Source organism: Ursus arctos, unplaced genomic scaffold (genome assembly GCF_023065955.2).
Source record: "Ursus arctos isolate Adak ecotype North America unplaced genomic scaffold, UrsArc2.0 scaffold_15, whole genome shotgun sequence".
NCBI lineage: Eukaryota > Metazoa > Chordata > Mammalia > Carnivora > Ursidae > Ursus > Ursus arctos.
The window spans coordinates 28,271,153-28,290,729 of record NW_026622819.1 but is presented as its reverse complement, the minus strand read 5'-3'; the positions used below and the strand labels follow the sequence as shown (position 1 = coordinate 28,290,729).

Here is a 19,577-nt window from a genome sequence, read left to right as displayed (position 1 = left end):
CCTCTGCTCCTGGAAATAAATGTGTTTGTTTCTTAAGCAGGCCCACAGAGGATCCCAATGTGGGGCTTGAACTCGCGACCTGAGATCAAGACCTGAGCTGAGTTCGAGTTTGACATTTAACAGACTGAGCCACCCAGGTGCCCTGAAATAGAGTTTTACTGAAACACAATCTGCCCATCTATGTACATGTTATCCACACTGTTTCTGCCTCAGTGGCCCATGTACACGTTATCCACAGTTTCTGCCTCAGTGGCAGAAAATAGTTGCTACATAGACTACATGATTTGTAAAGACTAAAATACTTGTTTTCTGGCCTTTTACAGAAAAAGTTCTACCAGATGAAATCCACCTGTACACTCAGAACTTCAATAAACTTTTTAGTACTTTGCTCTAAAACCTGAATGGACACTTAGGTATCACCAGACACATGGCAAAAGCCATCATCATGAAAGGGAGAATAAAGTTAAATAGGCAAAATAGTAGAATGGATTATGTAGGAAATAAATGTGGCTTATTTATTTTTTGTAATCTCTACACCCAATGTGGGGCTTTATAGACTAAGACAGGCACCCCTCAAAGAAATGTTTTTTAAAAACAAATCAGAAAACTCCGTGACAGAGGAAACCCTATTCTTACATTTCCGTGAAGTTATTTCTGTTAATAAAGAGGATGTTTATTTCTGGTGAATCTCAAGAGTTCCACATCGATGCCCATGTTTAAAATGAGTGCGGTCCATGAGTTACAAGCCACGGGAAGGGCCACCGGGCCGGCTCCGTTGGTGGAGCGTGTGACTCTTGATCTTGGGGTTGTGAGTTTAAGCCTCACTTTGGGGGTAGAGATTACTTAAAAAAATAAAACCTTAAAAAAACCCAAAACCGAGTATATTTGTGGGACACCTGGCTGCCTCATTCAGGAAAGCATGAGACTACTGATCTCGGGATCGTGAGTTTGAGACCCATGTTGGGTGCAGAGATTACTAAGAACAAATAAACTTAAAAAAAAAAAAAAAAAACCCAAACAGGCGTACTCATGACTTCATTCTCTCTGTCCCTGTTCCTGGTGCTTTTGAGTGGTGGGCAGCAATGTCTCCTTCAGTCGGCTGAGCAGATTAAGTACTTACCTTACAACATACCCCACGCAGACGGATTTCAAGGTCTAGATTTGGGGCAGATGGTAGCAAGCCTGGTTGTGGTTGCAGGTCCCGGCTACGATATGTTCTCTCCTCTGGCTCTACTGACAATAAAGCTGTTAATTTTACCTACATCTTTCAGTGTCCAGTTTATAATTCTAATCAGAACCTGAGAGAGTGAGGAAGGTGATTTATCAGCCTCCCTAAATCTGAACATATGATGCACTGGCCATGACTTGAGCTCAGGTCTCCAAATGCCAAGTGAGAAATCTACTTTTCAATCTGACAGATATAAGGAGATATTGCATTCATAAAATAAGAACAAGTTACTGTACGAGAGGAACAGTCCGAGAACAAGAAGAAACTCTTTGAAATTTAAAATCCAGCTGAAATAAAAACTGTCATGGAAGAGTTCAAAGATAAAGTTAAAAACTCTCAAAGACAGAGCCAAAAGACTGCCCCCTCCCCCCCACAGGCAAAAAAGTGAGAAGGGGCACCTGGATGGCGCAGTCGGTGAGGCAACCAACTCTTGATGTCCGCTTGGGTCATGATCTCGGGGTTGTGAGATGGAGCTCCACATCGGATTCTGGGGGAGTCTGAGATTTTCTCTCTCCCTCTGCCCCATCCCCTGCTCTCTCAAATAAAATCTTAAAAACAACAACAAAAACTGAGAAGATCAGTCCAGGAAGATTACCTAACAAAAACTACAGAGAGACAAAAGACACTAAAGGGGCGCGGGGCGCCTGGCTGGCTCAATCTGTAGAATGTGACTCTTGATCTCAGAGTCATAGGTTCAAGCCCCACATTGGGCATCCAGCCTGCTTAAAAAAAACAAAACAAAACACAAAAAACATAAACTAAAGGGGAAGAAATTATAAAAATTCTCCATAGCTAAGGACACAGATTAAATGATTAAAAGTCTGTATGTATCCTGCAAAATGAATTTTAAAGAGATCCATTAAGGGACATTATAGTGAAATTTTAAAATATGGGAAATACATAAAATATCCCAAAAGCTTCTGAAGAGGGACAACACAAGTTGTATACGAAGGAACAATAGTCAGTACGGTATCAGCCCTCTTAGCACGGCACAGGCTAGATGATGATGGAAATGATTTCAAAGAGAAAATTCTCAAGTCAGAATTCTAGAGCCAGTTATCAATCAACTACAAGGTGAGAATAAAGACATTTTCAGACACCTAATGACTCGACAAGTTTGTCCCAATGTGTCCACTCTTAGGAAGCTGTGACAGGCTATGCTCAAGCAAATGGAATATTTTTCGGCAAAAAGGAAGAAGGCATGGATTCCAGACACAGGTTCCGAATCCAACCCAAAGAGGAGTAAGAAGAGTCTGGTACCACACCTTTGCAGCAGTCCTGGAAAATTGGTCTGTACTCGCAAAGCGTTAAGACAGCTGGAGGAAGGACTTTCTTGATGGAGGAACAGGACTGGGGGGTGGAGGTGGGGGTGGGGTGGAGACTCAGGTGAATGCTACAACCGAGCACTCTAAAACAATTACAGATTACTGTGTGGACCTTCTGCGAGTGAAAGCGAAGCAATTTCACTAAAGGGAAATGAGTATACAAGAAAGCAAACATTCCTCTAGTACACTAAATGCTCGCTCTGACTGAACAATGTTTACATAGCTTCCTATTACATAAAAGCTCGTTAAATATAGTGATATCCGTATTGGGAGGAGAGGGGAAGAGCATAAGAACTGAGTCCTCATCTTTCATAAAAAATGAATACGTCATAAGATAATACATAGTCCAGAATAAACTGTAATAGTACATTCTTTGAAATGTACACAAAGAAAGAGCTAAAGGAGTTCAAAGTGGTTGCCTTTATGAACAAGGGATTATTTCTTTAAATTTAATGAGGAAAATTAAACCAGTAAATAATAGAAACTGTATTACTGCATTAAAAGCCTGTCTCTTTAAAAATTTGTATCTTGGGATTACTTTGTATAAAAGGCAGGAATTTAAAGATTCAATTGGCAGTTACAAGCTATGCAGAAACCCACCAAGGCTTCTTTTCTCCTTTTTGGATAATGTCACATCTTTTGGTTCTTTTCCTCACTTCAAATCATGGTTATTCCTCATGGGCTGTCCTTCAGATGATTCCAGTGTAAGTCATGGTGTCTTCTGTGTGCTACCTACCCAGGAAGGCTTGTCTCACTGCATCTTATTAGGGAAATTCACACCTGTTCTCTCCTTATTGCAATTTAAACAACATCCAAACAAAGCTATGTGACCAATGTAATCATCTTAAAGAGTTTTACAAATGAGGCCATTTCTCTACTCCAGCCACCCCAACTCCTACCCAAGTTACCATTGTCTTTCACATGGACCTTATGGCCTCCTCCAATCACTGTATACACTGTAGACAGTGAGCTCTCAAAAATGCAACCTTGGATTTCACAAATGCAAATCCCTATTCTACTCCCACCCATCTTCATTTCTTTAATGGCTTCCATTTGCTCTTAGGACATCCTTAACATGGTTTGGTCAACAACCACTCTACCTCAGAAATCTCACCTGTTCCTTCCTCTATTACCCCATTATTCCATTTCTGCTATTCCCATTACACTTGTTTTTCCACTTCATGGAGGCCTCTGAACCTTGATCCTTTTCTTTTCTCTCAATCTAGCTCAATTATACTCCCTTCCCCTCCAATTCCCAATCCTGCCTCTGAGACAAATCACCTTCCTTGTTGTGCAGCTGGTCCTACTGGAGAGAAATAACACAATCATGCATTTTGGCATCATCACAGCTCCCCACAATGTAGCCAGTGAGGGATCTTTCTGAACCACACCCTGAGTATATTATAGCTGGTTAAAGCCCAACCAAACTCTTGATATGTGGCTTGTCAGGCCCTTTATTACCCTGCTTCACTACTCAGCATTTCAGTACTCTGTTGTCTCTTTCCTGCCTGGCCACTCTCCCTGACAAGATTCCCATTCATTTCTCATTCCCATTCATTCATTTCTCAAAGTAATTGGCTTTGCTCTCATTCTTTCTGAAACTACTCTCCCTCAAGGTTACCCTTTACATTCTGATTGGCAGGATCAGTAACTTTTCAGTCTGATCTTACTGCTGCATTTCACATGTTGCTCTCTCTGTCCTTCTTGAAACTCTCTAACCGCCAGTTTCTGGATTCTTCCCATCCTCCTCTAATCATTTCTTCTGTCTCCTCCATAAACTCAATGTCCTCCTGTTGCACCTTAAATGTTGGTAGCCTCCAATGTTTCCTTTGGCTCCAGGCTGCTCACTCAACAGCTTACACGCTGAGGAGTCCCAAATGCGGCTTCAGCCCAAAGTTCCCTACTGAAGGTGTCATATTCCCACCTTCTGGACATCACCTGAACATTCCAGAGAAACTCACTTCCAACATGTTTAAACCTAGTTACCAAAGTACAGAAACGTGATAGCTGTCCTTGCTGCTTCTGTGTTCCTTGACCTCATTCAGTCAACCGTCAAGTCCTGTAGTTTTATTTCCTAAATACATATGCAGTCTCTCTGATCTTCTTAGCCCTACCACCATCAGCATCCTCGTTCAAGCTCTCACCATCTCTGAGACCACTGCATTAGTATCCTCTTCTTGACATCCTCCAATCTATCTTCTATGATGTAGTAGCCACAGTGAGTTTTCACTAATCCCTTGCTTAAAGTGCTTCCAATGCCTACACATTAAAATTAAAGTTCCAGAAAGCGTATACTTAGCTCTTACTTTCTGTAGCTTCATCTTTCGATGCTGTACTCCTCACATCCACACAGTGCAGTTTACACTTTCAGAAGCCCATCCCCCATATCCCTGCTACAGCAAACGTTCTGATGATCCAAATATGCACAAAAGATAATTACGGATTTTTAAAAAAGCAATCTATGCTCACCATGAGGCTCAAACTCATGACCCTGAGATCAAGTCACATGCTCTAACATCTGACTGAGCCAGTTAAATGTCCCAATTATGGATTTCTTTAAATAAGATCCCACGTAACATACTAAGTGATTTTATACACCAAACTTCCTATTACACTTACTTCAGTAACACGGCTTCAGTAACCTATTACACTTATTTCAGTAACACATGGCTTCAGACTGTGTTCTGAATTCAAAGTTAATACTCTTTCTGCCAATCCAAGTTTTAGTCTTCTACATCAGCCCAGGCAATACAGACAACTAAAATAAAAACGTAACACATAGAATGTCACATTTTTACCTTCACCTTTTATCTAATAGGATAGACATCTCAAAATCTGAGACTATAAAGAGGATCTTTTGAAAAGGTATGAAAAAATCCCCATTTAGTCATTAAGTTGTCTACATTCAGCTCCTACAGGTGACTAAATAAGGGCTTTCCAGAGGAATCTTCCTTGTAAGAACAACTAACTGATCTGGGAGGTAAGAACCCCGAGGATTGCTCTTGGCTCTTGGTACTAAGTAGGTATGTACAGGTGACCCTTGAACAATGCAGGGGTCAGGGACACTGACCCCTCCCCCACACACAGTCGTGTGCAACTTTTGAATCAAAAACTTAGCTACTAATAGCTTACAGTTGACCAGAAACCTATTACTGGTATCATTAATGGTCAATTAACACATTTTTGTGTTTTATGTATTACATACTATATTCTTATGATTAAGCTAGAGAAAAAAATATTAAGAAAATAATAAGGAAAATACAGTTAAGTATCTGTATATTAAGTGGACCTGCACAGTTCAAACCCTGTGTCGTTCAAGGGTCACCTGTAGCTTGTAGATATCAGTTCATCTATTGAGCCTCAATTTCTTTTTTTTTTTTTTAAAGATTTTATTTATTTATTCGACAGAGACAGAGACAGCCAGTGAAAGAGGGAACACAAGCAGGGGGAGTGGGAGAGGAAGAAGCAGGCTCACAGCAGAGGAGCCTGATGTGGGGCTCGATCCCAGAACGCCGGGATCACGCCCTGAGCCGAAGGCAGACGCTTAACCACTGTGCCACCCAGGTGCCCCTGAGCCTCAATTTCTCTTATCCTGTAGTTCATGGATTTCCAAGGCATATGATACATGTAACTGGGGTGGGAGTGACCATGAATCCCTCAAAATTGTATGCACAATTCTGTTCCGTTTTCTTAAGTAGAGATTTCATGGCTTTCATTAGATATTTTAAAAGGTTCATGAATTCCAAAGTGGTTAAGAACATCTGGATTAAATGATTTCTCAGATCCCTCATATTGCATGATTCTGTTTTTTTAAAACTATGTAATATTGGGGCGCCTAGGTGGCTCTGTGGGCTAAACATCTGCCTTCGGCTCAGGTCATGATCCCGGGTTCCTGGGATCAAGTCCCACATAGGGCTCCCCACTCAGTGGGAAACTGGCTTCTCCCTCCTCTTCTGCCTGCCTCTCCCCCTGCTTGTGCTTGCTCTCTCCATCAAACAAAATCTTAAAAAAAAAAAAAAAAAAAAAAAAAAAACTACGGAATGTGGATATCCAGTTTGAGTTTTACGACAAACTTAGATTATAAATACTTTTTCCTGTTCTTTGTTTTATGCTGTAAATCTAAGGTTAGGCCTAAATTACAATTCTAGGCAAGTTATGAAGACAAACTTATACTGCCATTTATTGCAGAAAAAAAGGGTGAAGACAGTAGGACCAGATGACAAAGTAGCACATAGTGACTTTTAATTTCTAAGGTTCTAAATGACTGAGATTAAGGACTGGAAAAAGCCACAAATACATGAGCCAAAATTACATTCAGCAAGAACTGCAATGCCTATAAACTATATAATAAAAAAATAATCACAACCTATTGTCCACTTATTTCAAGCAGTAGACAGCAATATTTCTAACATGGGAACTTGAATCATAGGGCATCTTCTGTTATCTATTTAAGCTTCTGTTTCCTTTAGTTCATCTCTAATTGCCCACCTGGCATTTGCCAACTAAAATTCAAAGGATTAACGGTCTATCACCATCTTTCTTAAAACTGGACCCACCTCCTTACTCCATTCCCTCTGCTATGGCGCCCGGGAGAGTTACGCAGCCTCAAGAATCAATACATTTGAGTTTGGAAGAGACGATGTCTTCAAACCCGTAAGAAATTCAGAGAAGAAAAAGGATTACAAACCAGAAAATAACTGTTGTTCCTCTATTTAGAATTGATTTAAGAACTCAAGGACAAATGACTCAGTTTCTTCATTAAAAAATTTGTAAAGAATAAAAGTCAGATGAAGAAATCTATAAAGACCTAAAACTAAAAAAGACATTTTGAGAAGATTGAAAATTTGAACACTTACTGGATATTTGATGTTAAGGACTATTAACATTTAAAGATGATGTATTTATAGATGAAATGACATATTTGGGATGTTTCAGAAAAATATGAAGGCTCGGAGAGTGTATGGAGTACAGCTGACATAAGCTTGGTCAGAAATTCAGATAGACAAACTGAGGGATGGGTATGTGGTGATTCTCTAACAAAAATTAAAATCATTTAAAAAATCCTGATGAGAAAAAAATTTGTGTGCATACTACATCACTGTGAACGACAACGCCATACACAAGTGGAGTCTCATCACACCAAACACACAGGGGTTTTATGACCACTTGGTCAATGACCTACGCAAACTGGAGTTTGTTGGTCAGTGCCTTATACCAAATTTACATTCAACTGTTTCTTAGGACCAACAAACGAGGAGTGCATTTAGGAAAATCTTCAGATAAAAATAATTGTGTAATGAATAATATGCTTCCTATGATAAAAATTAGCCAAGAGGTTAAACAATCGTAAGAGTTTAAAAAATGAAATAAAATAAAATGAGCAAGGCAAACAGCAAAAGGTTGAAATAAGGATTTTTGTAGAACAAAATTTACTATCAAGTGTTTGAAATTACATGATCATTTCAAGTGAATGATCTGATGGGTTTTATATTTGCAAAAGTAACCTAATTCCAGTTTATGTCAATATTTTGGAGATGCAGACCACCTGGGTGCTACGCTAGTGACCAGGATGAGCTCTCTGTGCAACCAAAAGTGGTGTGCAGGGAGAAAACCATACATCTCCCCAGTTAAGTTCACTTTCTAAATGACTGTACGGTAACTTTGCTCACTGCTCATGAAATCCACATTGGACAGAAAAGCCGACTCACCTGTCTTCATGCACAGACTACAGTCGCCAATAATTGCCTGTGTGCTTCAGTTACCTGCTAACAATTCAAATACGCAACAAATCAACAAAGTACGCTACATATTACTTTTTTTAAAAGTTTAGAATTTCTTCTACTAGAGATTACTGAATTGTTTTCTGCATATGTATCCTGGTATGTAGTTTTTAAAATTACCCATTCTTTGTCAAAATAGTAAAAAAACAATTTAAATAAGAAAACACAAAAATTTCAAATTAATATATTAAAGTGAAGAGGTACTTGGCAGTTTTTATATCAAATATAACATCTCATTTCAATACAAGTCAATAAAATATGACTTGGCATATTACAGTATCAACAAACTATAGATTAAGAACTTTGCAAATCCTTAATATATTTGAGAAGTTCAGTTTTGTAGATTTGACTGTCAAGGCCTCAACTTATTTTACTAAGACCTAAAAAATTCATATCTGAGAAATCTACTTTTTGAAAACTTTGGTTTGTGTATTTTAAGGGTTAAGGCTTATAAGTTATACCAACATTTGGCCTATATTAATAGCTAAAACACTGGAGCTTAGAATATTTGGGAAATTCCTAAACAGCAATTCACGAGGCAACAGAAGCCTTCACTACTGTGTACCTACCCCCTAAGGCACATTCTAAATAGGATCCCCAAGTATATACATATATACTAAGTATCCTTTAGAAACTGGTTTACTTTCAGTAAGGATAATTTCCTTTAATGCTTGATGTTCAATTAGCTTAGAATAGTAAGACAATTATTCCAATTTCAAACTTAAATCCCTATTATATATTTATATATAAATTGCTGAATCTGAGACTCAGTTTTCCTTATCTACAAAATGGGGATAACATAATTAGCAGAGGTTTTCTAAGAATTAAATAATAGCACGCATGATTGATTGTCAGGCTCATAGCATTCAAAATTGGCTTTTTTTTTTTTTAAAACCACATCTTTATTCCTTAGTACTCTACAGGCTGAACCTTATATTCTTACATTTTTTCTAATTATTAGTATTTTACTCTTTTTGGTAAATCACTGTCGTTTTCATAAGGTACCTCAAGTCCTTTGCTGATTAAACATACTCCAAGGGGGGGGGGAACCCAATCTAGTTTTGTTCTACAGAGTTCACAGTAAAAAGGAAGTAGAAACAGGCAATTAAGTGGAAGAAGAAGAGTGGGAAAACATTTCCTTCAAGAAAATGTTCTGAAAGAATTCCACATAGGAAATAGATCCTGAAGAGTTATTTTCATTGTGGTTTAATAGACGATCACAAAAAGGTATTTTGTGGCAATGTCACTCTTCCTCACAAATTGAGTATTTTCATTTATTGGCCAATTTCATAAAACTTAACATTCTAAAGAGGTCAACTTTTAAAAACGAACTTAAAAATAAGTACACATTGTTTAAAGATTTAAATTTGAAACAGACCTTCTCCCCTGTAATTTTAGGCATTACTATTTCTGAGCATCAACTATGCAGATCAAATGATTAAATACCCAACTTTCCCCATTCGTAGTAACAAATAACCACTCCCCAACGAGGTATAAAATGTTTAGAATAGAAAATGAATAAACATCTCAACTAGTAAAATTACTCCTTTTTCCGCATTAAAAAATAACTTGTGAAAAATGTAATGTAATTACGAAGTGTCATACTCAATTCTATCTCTAAAATAACACACGGCATAATTTTAACTAAGAAAAATGCTAGTTTCCCAAAATAGCATGATTGTTACCTTTACCCGAGGTTTAAAAAATAAATATTACCATCATGACATCACTAGAAAGAAATTGAAGCATACAAGGAATAAACTATAGTTTCTTTTTATATCAAAATGTACTCTTGAAAATGTGTTTGGCACAGTGCTAAATCATATATAGTTAATACTAAATATTGCAGGATACAATAAAACCCTGGAGTTAATTGTTTACACCCTCTTATGGGAATGAAAATAATAGATACCAATTATTCAGAAGTCAGCCTATACAAACTGTATAAACAATATTTTATGTTCTGCTTTGAAAACCAGTGATATAATAAATTTTACATAAAAGACTGCAAAATAATATAAATGGATTTAAACAGATCTTTACAATAAGAAATTCAAATGGAAACAGACAAGTAACAAAGAGAAGTAAAAAAATTTATTGCAGTATTCGCTCCACCAGATTGCCTGGGGATCCCTTTTCTTGTATTGTTTTCAGGGTGACCTAATACATCAAAATCTACATTTACAAAAACTCCTTCTGCAGATAGGTCATAGATACTGCATGCTTTTTTTTTTTTCAACAGAATAAATTATATATCCAGGAGATTCTGCCATTTTACAGCCTGGAAAAAACAATGCTTCCCTGGAAACTGGGCTAAGCTAAAGAAAGCCATCCGCTGCTAGGTTAAACTCCAAGAACACTTTATTAAGAACATTAACAGACTAATTTCCAACATTCACTTGTTTATTTTTTAAACAGAAAGTTTTTTTTCCAAGATATAAACAATTTTTGTTAAACTATAATACAGTGGGAGTAAAAATGAACTGAGAATCTGTTTCTGCTGCACAACAGCGAAGGGAGCTCCCACAAAAATGTTTGCCCAACATTTCCTTCTTTTGTTCCTGCATCCCAGGTTCCATTCTTACTCTTCATAAAACTGATTTTTTTTTTTGCCAGAATGTTGATATTTCAAGTTTTTCTGCCTTTTAAAAAAATTCCTGTAAATTTGGCTGCATGTACAAATTCATTAGCTGGAAGTCCCATCCTTGGCGGCATACAGGGATCGTAAAGTCTGAACAACTTTATTAGTCAGCTTATTAGCACTCGTTAGAGCAATTTTTTTGTAAATAATGTCTGACTCTTTAATAGTGTCTACCCAAGGCACCAGTTTGCGGCCATCACGGCGCTTAGCCTCAGTCCAGGAGCCACTGTAGGAGCCTGCCATCCACTGAACACTGAAGCCATTGCTGGTTTTCTGTACTACTCTTGCAATTTGTGGTCGATCTTTGTACTTTGGACAGCAAATAGCGATGACATCCATGACGTCAACACTTTCATTCATCTGTGCTGCCAACTCCGTAGAGTCTGAATTTCGTTTTGACCTTCTCAATGACTAAAATATTGGGGGGGGGAAAAAAGACGAAGTGTTACACAAAAGAATTTTAGTGAAATTTTTGTTTTTATTGCTTTTAATCCCTTGACGCCGGGAGTTGGGATTTCCCAGCACACTTCCATTGCCGGCAATGAGACGCACCGTGACCGCCAGCGCCAAGGGGTTAACATATACTTGTAAAACCATATAACTCTTAATTTGTACCCGTGTCTTTACTCTTATTGATATATAAAATTATATATACATATGAACCATAAAGCTACATAAAACTTAGCAACAATAAAAAAGGATGACACACATTAATACAATCCAAAGAAAAATTAATAACCCTTTATGCTGGATAAGTCTCATTTCTGTTTTTTTCTTTTTTATTGTCTTTTATGTTAAACTTTCTACAAAAGGATGTATAAATGGTTAAGTAGAGAATCTCTATCTACAAAATGTTTTCTCTCATAAGTATTACATTACTTGGTGTACATTTAATAGACTGACATATATAAGCACATAAAAATCATTTTACGTAATACGCTGCGAAATACGTTGACTCCTCCTCCGCCTCACCCCTGAAGTGCCTCCTCCTCTATCCTCCCCATCACTTTCATCATCTTCTGTCTCTGCTGCTGCATTATTTTTAGGGCTGCCTCCTCCAAGCAGCGAGGTAATTGCTTTGTTCCGAGCATTTGTACTAGCTGACACCTCCCCTTCTTCCTCCTCTTCATCAGGGTCCAGATGTTCCATGAGAAGTTTGAACTACAAAAATCAGATATGAATTTAGAGTTAAATAAATAATCTTAAAGAAGACTGCTAAATCCCTGAATGTTTCCTGTTTAATTTTTTTCCTAAATGTTTTCTAGGCAGTAGTCGCGTGTGGGTACTAGTTTAGTAGCTAAACAGATTTTAGCTATTGTCCAAGATAGGGCCTGGCAAATATTTCCTATAAAGAGCCAGACAGTAAGTGCTTTCAGCTTTGCAGGCCATATGGTTTCTGTCATAACGACATAACTCTGCCATCATAGTGTGAAAGCAGCTAGAGACAATACATAAATGGATGGGCATGGCTGTTTCAATAAAACTTTATTTAAATGGGCCGTAGGGAAAAATAAAAAAAAAAATAAACAGGCAGCAGGGGCCAGATTTGACTCATAAGTTGGAGTTTGTTGACCCTAATCCAAGTCATCAAGCAACCAGATTAATAATAATTACTGACAGACATCTGTCAAGTTCTCTACCCCCTTTGCCCTCTGCCAAAATAAGAAGATACAAGAAGAAAAGGATGTTAAAGAACTTAAAAAGAGAACTAAAATAATTTTCAGCTTTAGAGTATAAGGTCTGCAGTCAATGAATAATATGAAAAACACTGTAGTTTAATTATTTTTAAAAAATTATTTATTTTTAGAGAGCAAGAGAGAGAGGGAGGGAGGGAGGGAGACAGAGAGAGTGCATGAGCGGGGGATGGGGGGCAGGAGGAGAAAGGGAGGGGAGAGGGGAAGCAGACTCCCCACTGAGCAGGGATCAGAATGCCAAAGTGAGGCTCTATCTCCTGACAGGGAGATCATGATGTGAGCTGTAACCAAGAGTCGGATGCTTAACTGACTGAGCCACCAGGTACCCCTCTGTGGGTTTCATTCTTGGTCAAAAATATTATTAGTTATGTTCAGCTAGTTGCTTTAAATAGAATAAAATAAAAAATATTTATTTTTTATGGACAATCTCAAAAAAAAACCCATGTTTTTAAACATATAACTTTCCTGTGGTAAAATATACATAAAACTTACCATTCTAATGATTTTAAAGTGTTTGATTCATTGCCATTAAGTATATTCACAATGTTGGGTAATCATCACCATCATTTCCAAAACTTCTTTATCATCTCAAACAGAAACTCATTCTGTACCTATTAAAACAACAGCTCCCCATTCCTTCCTCTCCCCAGCTCCTGGTAACCTCTATTCCATTTTTTGTCTCTATGAATTTGCCTATTCTTAAAGACATTTAAAAAGCACAGTTTATACACACACACTCTCACATACTTGCTGAGTATATATGTAAGATACACACAAGCATATACATCTGTATTATGCTTCTGTAAGAATAACATGAAAAAGCAGTAATAGTGGTTGTCAGGAAGGAAAGCAACAGAATGGCTGAGGAGGGCAGGAGGATGACTTTTCCTGATTTTTGCTTTTATGAACTATAAACCATGTAATCTGAATTAAAAAAAAATACATATGTGGGCATGGCTTTTTCCTGAAATATGCCTAAAAACTCTCATTCTCACTAAAATAAAATGAGTGGTGGGCTGGTATTTTCTAAGACAAAACATGATGCAATGGGTGAAATGGGAAAGGCAAGCTTCAAGTAACTCATTAAAACCACATAGAGAAACGTAATCCTGATAGTTCATGAAGTTTCCATGTAAGGGAGAGAGCTCTCTCTCCCTAAAGAATTGACAGTATTATTAGAAGGAAATAGATTTTGGTTTTACTACTCACATCTAGATACTGTTTTACTATACTCCTCTTCACATCCTCAGTGATTTTGGAATTGGCCATATCACTCCGCAGGAAGTCCAGTGTTTGTTTGGGATGAAAATGAACTCCTGTTTTTCGGTTTATCGCTTTATCATATACTTTTGCAGATTCAGATGGAGAGTATTTCTGAATTTTACTGTTTTGGGAAAACAAAGTCATTAACTTTAAAAGTTTTTCAGGTATTTATATTGTAGTTAAACGTCATTTACTAATTAAACTTTTTGTCACACAGATTTCAAACAGTGAACTTCTACACAAAAATAAATATAATTTAAAAAAAAAGCTTTTCAGGTATTTATATTGTAGTTAAAATTTTAGTTTTAAATTTTAAAAAAAATTAAATTTAAATTAATTTTTTTATTTTATTATTTTATTTAATTTATAATTTAAATTTATTTATTTATTTTATTTATTATTTATATATAAAAAACATATTTACTATTTATTATTTTATTTAATTTATAAATTAAATTAATTAAAAAAATTAAATTTAAATTAAATTTTAAAAAAACTAGTTTTAAAACTAGTTTAAAATTTCAGGTATTTATATTGTAGTTAAAATTTAAAAAAAAAAGTTTTTCAGGTATTTATATTGTAGTTAAACGTCATTTACTAATTAAACTTTTTGTCACACAGATTTCAAACAGTGAACTTCTACACAAAAATAAATATAATTTTAAAAAAGGAAGTAAAGACATAAAGGCAAAGATTAAAAAGAATAATATCCTCTTGTTTCCATCAGTATTTGTCTTGAACAGAGGCATCATTTAAATGAAAATAATTTCTCATGTCTGTTTTTGAATACCATGATCGTGACTATAGAATAGTTTCAATATAAATACTGGTTTACCTCCTACTTCCTTGCCTTCCAACTACTCATCCTCTACACAGCAGCCAGAATGTTTACAAACCTGTTTCATATTATTAATAACTCTTGCTTAAAAATCTTCTCAACTCCCTAGCATCGCTCTAAGACCTTACAGGTTTTTATATGTTATTTTGAACTAGTTGCCAACATTTAACATCAAGATATTTCTCATTAAAACCTGGATTATCTAGCTTCTCTTGAAAAAGTGGAAGCTCCTGGCCACATCATGCCCACCCTCTTCCATGGTAACAAACTGATGAATGTCTGAGTAATACCTGAGCCCTTTAAATAAAACATTCTCTTTCCAGTTTGCCAGTAAATTTATACCAAATCTACTTTACTCTGTTTCATGATCTGTCCCCTAAGAACATTTGACTTTGATTCCTCATGTAAGGTTTTCATGAATATGAAAAATGACCAAAGTTTCATACAGCAGAAAAAAGTTACCTATAGTGACTAATCATGGGTAAAATTATGGGGCATTCACAACAAACAGCACTTTCCTACCTCTTCCTTTGTAGAGTACATTACAGACCATTTGGGTTCTATTGGAGCTCAGCCTCGTTGGTCTGCATCTATTCTTTATTCATAGCTCTTTAAAAGCTTTAATTTGCAACTTAAGATTAGCCTAATTCTCTAATAAGACCTATTTAAGGAAATCAACAAAGTAAGTCCTTTCATTTATAATGCAACTAGGGAATGTTTTTCCTCTCTTCAATAAAAGAGCAAACAAATTGCGGTATATTACACAACAAAATACTATATAGCAACAAAAAGGAACAAAGTCCTTCTTTTAAAAGGAACATTTTTAATATGAAAGTAAACATGCAATCAAAAATGGGTTTCATATTTCTTTATAATTTGAACAAAGTTTTTTCTCTCACTGCTTATGTAACCTTACCTATCAGAAAATCCACAGAGATTCTTCAAATGTTGTTTTAACATCAGAAGCAATAAAATACCCTGCGAGACATTTGCAAATTCAATTAAAGGAGCTGAATTTTCTGGCAAACATTTCATCACTGAATTTATATCATCTTCTGAATCTGAATCTGAATCTGAATCTACACGTTTCCGTGACTTCCGAGGCCTGGAAACTTCTTCTTCACTCTCACTTGACTCATTTTCTTTACTAGGTGATGATTTTCTCTCTTTCCTTTTGTCTTTTACCATTGACTGGGGGGAGAAAAAAGGAAAAATAGTAACAAAATACCACTAATAAATAATTATGCTCTATTCACAAGCTTCAAAAAAATTAATATTCTGACTTTCCATAAACAACAATTAGGTTCCAAGACTAAACAAAATCATACATAATCCACTGCTCTGGTGCCCCGCTCCCCAAAAGCCCTTCTCAAATATCAAAGGGAAACAATTCTGTTATAGGACAGAGATGAAAGATAAATTAGTTACAAAAGTGTTGATTTGATACATAGGTAAACCACTCTAGAGGAAAAACAGTAATTATAATTTAAGTAAGGGCGCTTAATTTAAGTGCCTGGCTGGCTCAGTCAGTAGAGCATGTGACTCTTGATCTCAGGGTCATGAGTTTGAGCCCATCGGGCAAAGAGATTATTAAAAAAAAAAAAAAAAAAGTGTTAAATATAATTTAACCGAGAGAATACAATAGGTTTCAACACCCCAACTTCTATCAAACTCTCCCTTTTAAGAACTTTCAACAATATGCAACTTTTCCTAAATTAAATTCCGTGGGTTTTGTTTTTTGTTTTTGGTACTTTATGAAACTGTTAGCTCTTAAAAAGAAATAAAGTCAGCTGGATTTAAGAGAGGGAAAATACCAGATTACAAAGCAATTATTATTGTTAAAGAAGAAATAAAACAGGAGAAACATTTACAAGTATATCCATAACAGTAAGTGAAATAAAATAAGATAACATGATGACTAAAGTTTCTGGGAAATTACTAACTTCTCAAACTTTAAGGGGCACCTAGGGATTCTGTTAAAAGTGAAGACTGTTTCAGCAGGTCCAGGGTGGGACCTGAGGTTCTGTTGTTCTAACAAGATCTCAAGTGAGGCCAGTGCTGCTGGGTCCCAGTGCACACTTCAAGCAGCAAGGGTTTAGCTACCTCTGTAATTCCAACCCTTGGGTGTTATAACAATTTCCTGATTTACGAGTGTGATCAGGGGGAGTTCTGAGCACAAAGTTTTATAAAATGAGATCTACTTGTATCATCAGGCACATGAAAATATTCCAAATAATTTTTAAATAATTTACTGAGGGCCTACTAGGTGTTCAAGTGCTATACCAGGTGCTACTACAATGAAACCAATTACATTTCCTCCTAAAAAACCATAAGAGAAGACATAAGGTTTATAATAAACTCGGGAAAGATTCTGGGCACAAAATATGCCAGTTCCATTATGATGCTGGTGTTCAGGGATACGGAAATTAACAGTATTATACATTTAGTTTTTCCCTATAAGTAAGCTATTTATATCTCTTCAAGTATACTATTGTGATCTACAGCATTACCAGATTTATAGATAGCAAGGTGCTTTAAAATGGGGTTTAAATGAATATATGAATGGACACCAAACAATTAAGATCAGTGCTTAAATTAAGAGAAAAAAAGAAGTGGGATGGCTTATCAAAAGAATAATCCATATATAAATATGTATATGTGTGTGTATATATTTCTACTTAAATGATCTGGAATGGAATGGTTTTAGGTCTTTCTTAACAGAAATGAAATGGCAACCCACTTCTTCTCCCCAATTCAAGCACTGCCCAGATTTCAATAAATTCATTTAGAAAGACTTTACCTGTGAAAAGAAAAAAAAAGAACAATGGAAACAAAACAGTGAGAATAGCATGCCTGCACTTTGACGGATGCATTAAGAATAGTAATGTGTGTAACTTACCTCCTTGAATGACTGCAGTAGGTTACTACCAGAAACTGAGAGTGTTATGTCTATATGATGCATTATAAACAACGGCTCTTCCTGTGTCTGGTATGGAAAACAGGCTAGATTGTCTGCTATATACAAGAGCATATTCACTTCTGTTTTCTGTAAATTTTAAAAAAAGGTACACGTTTAGTGGATAATCTAGAAATTCATCCAAAAGGCCTTTTTAGAAAAAATATTAGAGGGCACTTTCACCTCAGTGGTTCAGAAAGAGAAGGGTAGGGGAGGGAGGGAGAGAGCAGGGGAGGAAGGTAAGAAAAAGGGATGGGGGGAACAGAAATGGATTTTATAAAATAATCTTATACCCATTTTCAGAGATGACTTATACCATGGACCTCAAGAAGGGAAGAGGTGAAATTTTTCAGTGCACCGAAGTGGAATTCCCTGAAATTTTCTTATAGAGTATATGGAATCTTTATGATAAATCCATACCACATCAGAAAGTATACATATGAATTCATAATGATTTGTCATTGTGCTTCTAAGAGTTTAACCCATATGGAGATCAGTTACACACAGTTACTATTCTGCCCTCAAAAATAAGCAGTAATCATAGTACTAACATGTGGGTTAAAAAAAATCAAAGTTCATGTATTCAAAAAACATTTGTCCATTTCGTACATATTCAAAACTCAGAGTATGAGTCGTTCTGACAGGGCCATAACATAATCTCACAATATTAAAAACTCTGAGGGAGGCAAAATTTAAGGCAAAAGTTATGGTTACTACTAGTTGTTTGCTTTAAAAAGAAGAAACAGAGACTTCCAGCATTTCATAATCATACAGAATGAATACAGACAGAAAAGCACATTAATATTTAAATTCCTTTAAAACACAGCTCAGGAAAAAAAAAAAAAGGAAAGAGAAAATACGACAATCAAAACACACTCCCTCCTTCCATCTTACCTATCCTGCCATGCAAACAACGCAAAACCCAACGGCGGCATCAGCAACAACAAAACTCCATAGGACAGATGCAATAAACTTGCTAGCACTCTATTTTTAATTTTTAAATATGTATCAACACCTACGTGTTAAAGTTGGGGAAATGCACACATAGAACTCCACCTTGTCTATTAGTTTTAATACTAATTTATATATATATATCTCTATATATATATCTCCTAAAACTGAAAATGTTCAGGACTACTCTGAATAAAACTTTATAACTCTGAAATTCTTCAACTTCGGTCATAAAAAGTCCTATATTGCTCTTTCCTTTTAAAAATCAAATTTCTTAAAAGAATACTCTAGAGCTGCTCCTTCCATGTCTTCCTCACCACTCTTAATCACAATCAACCTTGTGTCCCTCACTGCTTGACTGCTGCCATCTAATCTCGCCCCATTTCTTTTTTTAAAATATCTTATTCTCCTTGACTTCTGAGTAGCACTGGACATTATTCTCCATCTTTTCCTTCCTCAAATTTTCTTCTTTCTTAGTTTTCTCTTCCTACCTCTTTGACTACTCCTCTATGTCCTTCTCAACTCCTTTTCAACAATCCTTTTATTTTCTCAGGTGCTCAGGACAAAAATATTCCAGTTATCCTTTTACAATTCTCACACAGCCTCATTTAATTTATTACTTCTTCACAACACTTTTCTTTCCTACTGTCATCATAATAGATCCCTTGTTACCTCCAGTGTGAACACAACGCGAAAAAATCCATGTTCCTAAAATGCTCTTTGGCACTTGTCCTCATCACTTTATTCAAATTTTTTTTTTTTTTTTGGTTTGTCATTGTCTACAAGATCCTTCATAAACCATGCCTCATTATGACCCTTCTGCTCCAGTCAAATAACAATCTATTCATTACTTCCCACACATTCTTATCTTTGTACCTTTATTACGTTTTTACCCCTGGCT

The 19,577-nt window shown here is 36.1% G+C and overlaps 1 protein-coding gene across 4 annotated transcripts in view; it reads right to left on the bottom strand.

Annotated features, from left to right (window-relative positions):
- Positions 1 to 10,405: 10,405 nt before the first annotated feature.
- The window catches only part of NIPBL (NIPBL cohesin loading factor), a 188,463-nt gene continuing 179,291 nt past the window's right edge, over positions 10,406 to 19,577 (bottom strand). For 3 of the 4 annotated variants that reach the window (XM_026506827.4, XM_044387039.3, XM_057312200.1), the window contains 5 exons: positions 17,669 to 17,815; positions 15,686 to 15,960; positions 13,878 to 14,052; positions 11,947 to 12,135; positions 10,406 to 11,385 (listed from right to left, as the gene is read on the bottom strand). In XM_026506827.4, the coding sequence (XP_026362612.1) occupies positions 11,020 to 11,385; positions 11,947 to 12,135; positions 13,878 to 14,052; positions 15,686 to 15,960; positions 17,669 to 17,815 (1,152 nt within the window). In that variant the 3' untranslated portion in view covers positions 10,406 to 11,019. Of the gene's footprint in view, positions 11,386 to 11,905; positions 12,136 to 13,877; positions 14,053 to 15,685; positions 15,961 to 17,668; positions 17,816 to 19,577 lie in introns of all 4 variants that reach the window. The other variant, XM_026506828.4, reaches the window with a different exon arrangement.